Raw genomic sequence first — 6,978 nt, forward strand, 5'->3', positions numbered from 1 at the left:
AAGTGTTTCTAAATTTATTAGTATTTTGAAAACATAAATACAATTTTCACTGTATCAATGCGATTGGTATATTTATGAGTGTGCTCAACTCAAAAAAAAAAAATCGTGACGATTCAAACTCAAAGACCACAAAAATCCCAGCTCGCTCGCTCACTCCAGTCTTCACTCCACTCGTCCCACCAAAATGGGGAGGCTGCTCCCTCGCCACCCCTCGCTCCTCCTCGCCGCCGCCGCCGCCCTCGCCGCGATCTGGAGCTCCAGCAGCCTCGCCGTCGTGCGGTGCGCGCCGGTGTACGGCCCCGACTACCTGGTGGACGGGAACCAGCTGGTGGACATGCAGTACCACATGGGCCCCGTCGTGTCCGGGTCGCCGACCAACCTGTACCTCATCTGGTACGGCCGGTGGGAGCCCGCCGCGCAGGCCGTGCTCCGGGACTTCCTCGCCTCCCTCTCCACCCCCGCACCGTTCCCGGCCGTCTCCGACTGGTGGTCCCGCACGCCGCGGATGTACACGGACCAGACGGGCGCCAACGTGACGGCGGCCTTCGCCGTCGCCGGGGAGCACTTCGACGCGGGATACTCCCACGGCGCCTCGCTGCGGCGCATCGACGTGCAGTCGGTGATCCGGTCGGCGGTGTACGCGTACCCGGACCCGCTGCCGCTGGACCCCTACAGCGGCGCGTACCTGGTGCTGACCTCGGCGGACGTGCAGATGGACGAGTTCTGCCGCGCCGTCTGCGGCTTCCACTACTTCACCTTCGCGTCCGTGGTCGGGGTCACCGTGCCGTACGCGTGGGTCGGGAACAGCGGCACGCAGTGCCCGGGCCAGTGCGCGTACCCGTTCGCCGCCGCGCAGTACGGCGCTGGCACTGCGGGAGGGCAAGTGGTGCTGCGACCGCCGAACGGCGACGTCGGCGTGGACGGGATGGTGATCGTGCTGGGGCACGAGCTGGCGGAGATGGCCACCAACCCGCTGGTGAACGCGTGGTACGCCGGGGACACGCCCACGGCGCCCACGGAGATCGCCGACCTCTGCCTCGGCGTGTACGGCGACGGCGGCGGAGGCGGCGGGCTCGTCGGGAACGTGTCCCGCGCGCCCGACGGCAGCGCCTACAACGTCAACGGCGTCAACGGCCGGCGTTTCCTGGTCCAGTGGCTCTGGAACCCCGTCCGCGGCGCCTGCTACGGCCCCAACGCCAGCAACTGACGCCTTCCTCCTTGGACCAGTTCATGCCATCCTGCTCGATGGCATTGCTGCAATCAATGGCGATTCAGTGGATGGGTATATCATGGATCCAAAGCTCGATCACGAAACACCGCTCCGGCTCGATCTGAGACTCTGCGGGTTTAATTCGGTTACATTACATGATGATCTGTATGGATTTTTTATCAGTAGGAAACAAGGAGAAGATGCAATTTTTTCATTTTATTTGCACTTGCATTCTGCGGCGTGAATTTAACTTATGATCAATTTGGAGGTGCAATGCATGTACTAATGCACTACTAGAACTTGCACATCGTTTGAAGCTTTCTCCTGCCTGGTGAACAGAGTGATTGCTTTCTTCTTTCCCCCCTTTTGACTCTGCTTTAGTTTCAGCAATCATGGTAACTCTGCAGTTTGGTCTCCTTGCCTCGGTCTCCCATGATGATGCTCTTTTTTTTCTTTCCTTTTCTTCTGAATTATTTTCACATTGGCTTTGGGAGATTTTTTTTATTAAAGTTCTAGCTTGTACTATTAGGGATGAAAACGGGAATGGTCGGGAAAACCCCCTAACCGTTTTCATTTTCACATTTTCTCTCGAAAACAGAATCGAAAACGGGAAAGCCGGAAACGGGTACGAACTCGGGAATGTCAGGATATAAAAAACGAACCAATCCGAACATAAATATGCGGGTATCAGTCAGGAACCGATAATTTAAAATAAGAACACCGATCCGTATAATAATAATTTAAAGCATCAACACGATACATAATTAATTCACACCAATAAAAATAATTTATATCATACACAGGTGAACCACGTAATGATATAAGTATTAACTGAAAAATAACTATCATGTCGTAACTCGAGTACTCGACATAACATACAATCACACAAAGATTAGGATTGGAGGTGGTGCAAGAGCTTGAACAACATCGGTAGGTCAGTAGCTGACTAAGACTGGACCACTGGGATCTAGTTGAACTTTGGGATAGGAGTTATGTTTGGACTGACTAGCCGGGCTTGGCATGTGGGCTATATTGTGATTTGTGAAGTTGGGTCTCAATTAAAAAAAGAAAAATTCTAAATTAAAAACAGAAAATCCGAAAACGGTCGGGAAAACCCCGTAACCGTTTTTATTTTCACATTTTCTTTCGAAAACAGAATCGAAAACGGATGAAAAAATATAGAAAACGGATCGGAATGGAACGGAATTTATCCCGTCCGTTTTCATCCGTTTTCATCCCTATGTACTACTGTGTAATTGAAGTCACTACCAAAATGCACTGCAATTGCAGTCATGTCAAAGCATACATATTCCCCCAAACTCCAAGAACACGACTGTATAAAGTCCCCATCAAACACAACATCTCAGTCTCATCGGGCACGCTATTAGCGGCCACGCCAAAGCACAAACTCGTTTATGATCAATGAATCAAAGCAGCATGTGCCCCAATAAAAAAATTGCAGTCACTGCTAGTTGCAGCAAGACAACCAATTGAGCTACTGTTGCTACTGCTCAAGGATTCAGTGTCTGCCACAACCCAAGAAAGAGAGACACAGCCAGTCCACAGCAGAACTCAAGGATCAAATGTTCAGTAATTCATCCATTTAATCATCACACCTGTGCTGGTTTTCGTTCCTTCTTTCCAGAATCACTGACTGCAACCCATCCAACAGTCAGGACTCAAATGCCATTATCAAGTTCATCACCAATAGATCATTCATCTGCAATTTACAAAAAGGGACAACAGAAACCAAGAGCAGTTGCTCATTCATACAGATAACATTATCCAGCTAGTTCTTCTCTTCTTCCAAAGTGAACAAGTCAAATATTCAGAAAAGAGCGATAAAAGGTTCAACATCCACAAAGAAAATAACTTTCACTAGCATTTCTTAAGCATGCCACTGCCATGCATCGAGACCACATAGAGTCATTAAGTATTCGGAAGAGTAATTAAGGTTCATCATGCAGATGGAAATTTAAACTTAAACTAGGACAAAACTAACAGCCCTGAGAGAAATGCTAAAACAAGTTGATTAATTCAACTGATGCATGATGCTTTCGGATGACACTCCAGAATGTCGCTTCGCTCGCTTTCCAAATGGTTCGCATGGTAAACTTGGAGATGAACTTCTTTGCCCTCAGCTGAAAAAGAATGTTGGGAAAAATCAAAGAACAAATAAACAATCATTGCACTGTATAGTTGTTGGACAAACTATTCTAAAATGGAAAGATGGTTTAGCACAAGCATAGTAGATATAGACCACAGTATGCAATTAATAAGAAACTAGAGAAATCATAACATAAAACCAAAAGTTTGGGTAGTAAACTCCATTAACATCTAAAATGATAAAACGTTATCTAGATAACTGGAGCACAGTGGTGCCAGCTTGAAAACAAACTCTTAAAAAGGCATCATATGGTCACTGAGGCGATTGACACAGACGGTGCTACGAAGCCAAGAACATGAGCAATAGCAGCGATGCTAAGACGAGTAAGCCAAGAAAATTAACGATGGTGAGCAACAGAACATGAGAAATGCTAAGACGAGCAAGCCCAAGAACATTAACGATAGGACACTTTGATGGCAGGGGAAAACATTCACCTCGTTGCCGTGGCCACACTTCTTCTTAAGGCAGTTTTTGGACCTGAGGGAAGGCGCGCGTAACACCTGCAAAGGCATTACAAGCGCAACATTTTAATTTTAAGCCAAAGAAAGATGCTGAACATGCAAAGAAAAAAATGGCAGGTCAAAAGGAACTATGCATGGCTTCTGGTATCTAAGGTTTACTATGTAACCGATTCATCGCCTTTGCTAGGTGCTAATCAACACACATGACCATAATGCAAACGAGTAGAAACAGACTTCTTATTTCAATGAACAAAATGATACAGGTCAATCAACTCAACCTAAACTAGACCATGCATGCACATACCACAAAATGCATGCATGGATCTTGCATATATATGGGGCGATTACTTTTTTACCACCCTCCCGGATGACACACTCTGAAACACCACCCTACCGGATGTTCTCCCCTATTTACCACCCGGGCTCACGTGAATACACTGTTATCGTTATGATCAGTACCCGAGAGCTAAAAAAATATACCAAAAAATGTGTCAATTTTTGTACATACTCTATAATTCATAAGCAACCCATTTTAACTAGATTCGCCTAAAAATCTTATGTAGAATTCAAACTAAAATTCTCTAAAATGTGCTACTTTTGCAACTTCTAGCAATTTTAGGCCTCACAAAAAATTCCAAAAAATCTGAAAAAAATCACTAATATTCCTCTAATGTGATGTACTAATTTATAAAATTATTTCTCACCCTAGGTTATAAGTGTAAATCCGTCAGCGCACTTGCCACAGCGGCAAAGGCATGCGTCATGATCGTGATGAAGACACTGATGGGGATCGTCATCGACGTAGACCCCGCTGGCACCGTAGTTGTTCCCTTTGGTTGCACCTCTCATGTCCTTGTCATGATGAAGGCAGCACTGTCCGTGGTGGGGGAGATCGCGGTCGTTACGAGCACCACCACGATGGCGCTGTCATCCTACTTTCGGCCTGGAGGTGACTAGGCTTCGATTGACTTCTTCCCCAGCTCATCGTTAACTCATGTTGTTTTTGACCCAATGCTTGCCGAACTAGATTCTCTCTTCACCTCTGCAGGTTTCAAATGCCAGCTGCATAGCATGCTTGGCCCTCCAGTGGCCTCCCCACCCATGACAACATCTCACGTCGTCTCTGTAGAGGCTGCGACTGCCACTATGGATGCTTCCATCACTCTCGTCGTCCAAGACGGTGAAGTGCTTGCAGGATGGAGGGCCCCTACATCAAGTCTTGACAGTCCCCCGGTGCCTTTTCCAGTGTACACTCCATCTCAGGAAGCTATTCGGTCTACGCGGGAGGAGGGTTGCTTGGTACTCGCTGATCCAGTCGTGGATGTTTTAGGGGAGAGCAACACCCAGGTACCGAGTGTAGTTCCTTTTATGCAATAAGTTACTGAACCCTTGGATGATCCGCTCATTTCAAATCCTCCACAGTCTCCAAATCCACCTTTGGCCAGGAAAAAGAGAGCAAATGACATGTTTTTGACACCATCTAGAAGTAGCGAATGTCTCAAATCGAGATACACATTGGGAAAATCTTCTATGCAGCTCACCACTGAAGTTTTGGCAAAGAAACTAGGATCTCCTTCACCTAATGCTTTCAAAGTAGAGTTGTTTAACAATTATTTGCAGATGTTTGATAAGCCGCTGGAGCACCAGACCATGATGGCCATTGTGGAGCTGGTGGAAAATGGGCTGAGAAATCAAGTTGAAATATGCCTTAGTTTATATGTGATGAGTGATTGACAAGATTGTCGATTTGGTTTGTCAAGTTTTGGATTGCTTGAGCTTGGTTTGAGTTTTTTGATTATGGACTAATTGGAGTTAGAGTTGGAGAAATGTGTTTGCTTGTCTCATGGTGTGCAGGTGATGGATGCAACTTGACGGTCGATGGCGGATGATCGGAGCTAAGCGGGTGCTTAGTGCAGACGATCAAGAAGGCCGGACGGAGTCAAGAGTGATCCTAGCTATACACGTGGAGGTCAAGCAAAGCATGAAACGGAGGATGAAGATGGCGTGTTGACAAAGTCAAGCGAAAAGAATACCGGTGCAAGTGACATGGCGGCTTGAGGGATCGGGAGCGGGAGAGACTTGTCGATGGTCAGGATCGCAAGATGAAGTATGCATGTCGACATCAGAGCACTTGCTTAAGGTGTAAGCAAGTGACGAGACACGTTTTGAGAAGCATGCAAAGGGTTTCATGATTGGGCCTCAAAACCGTGAGAGGACTAGAGGAGTATGTGGCACCGTCATGAAGCTTGCGTCGAGGCGAAGCTAAGTCGTGAAGACGTCGCAGCAGTTCGATGGACGGAGCAAGAAATAGACCAAAATACCCTCGGTGGTAGGTAGGAATGTACTACAAGAGATAGGTGTTTTGGTAACAAGTTAGAAAAATTAGGGGTAGGACAATGAGAAAGTTTAAACCAGCCATTTGAGTCATTTGTGCCACCCATTTGAGAGCCTAGTGCTAGGATTTTAGAAAAGAGGAATGATAAGTGCTTAGCCTATATAATTGGTGTGAGTTTTGAGAGGAAAATCTTTTTAATTTGTTTAAAATAGAGCTGACCTCTTTGAATAATGAAGTTTATGATTTTGTATATGCTTGAATTCCCCTCCTTTTAGTTTTACTCTATTAGTTCCCTTTTTTTGCAAGTTTTCGATCTCGGTTGCGATTTTCGTTTTCGTGCTTGAGCTGAATTTTTTTTACGTTGTTGGAGTTAATCTTCTAGTTGCTAGAGGCATAAAATTCGCGTACAAAATTACACAATTGGGTATTGAATCATTTGCCTCTAATCTATCAACTTGAAGGTTTTCTTTACCCGGTGATCATCTCCTTGAGTTTGTGAGGAACAGTCCAAACAGTATTCTAATTAATCACATGAGAATCATTATTTATAATCACAACCTCAGTGATTAACCAGAATACCATACCGGTAGTCCCGGCACGTGTTTTGTGCACAAGATCAGAACATATGCATTTCCAACATGCATATCACAACATAGCTTAAGAAAGAGCAAGCAATAAAAGTTATATTACAAGTTCTTAAGCATGCAACCATTTGCAACAGTTTACGCAAAGAGAAACTACGCAGCGGAAAATAAAACCTTAACAACAACAAAAGGAGAGTGGAACCATATGCACTTAGGCTCCA

General features: G+C 45.9%; 1 protein-coding gene across 1 annotated transcript; it reads left to right on the forward strand.

Annotated features, from left to right (window-relative positions):
- The first annotated feature begins 167 nt into the window (after positions 1 to 167).
- On the forward strand, positions 168 to 1,568 carry LOC133891307 (protein EXORDIUM-like 7). The gene has a single exon (XM_062332025.1). It carries the CDS (start codon positions 185 to 187, stop codon positions 1,205 to 1,207), a length of 1,023 nt encoding a protein of 340 aa, XP_062188009.1. The 5' UTR covers positions 168 to 184; the 3' UTR covers positions 1,208 to 1,568.
- Positions 1,569 to 6,978: the final 5,410 nt, after the last annotated feature.

Source organism: Phragmites australis, chromosome 14, assembly GCF_958298935.1.
Source record: "Phragmites australis chromosome 14, lpPhrAust1.1, whole genome shotgun sequence".
In the NCBI taxonomy this organism is placed as follows: Eukaryota; Viridiplantae; Streptophyta; class Magnoliopsida; order Poales; family Poaceae; genus Phragmites; species Phragmites australis.

Bases quoted from the DNA above. Each gene is read 5' to 3' on its own strand.
- LOC133891307 (XM_062332025.1), top strand. From the start codon at position 185: ATGGGGAGGCTGCTCCCTCGCCACCCCTCGCTCCTCCTCGCCGCCGCC.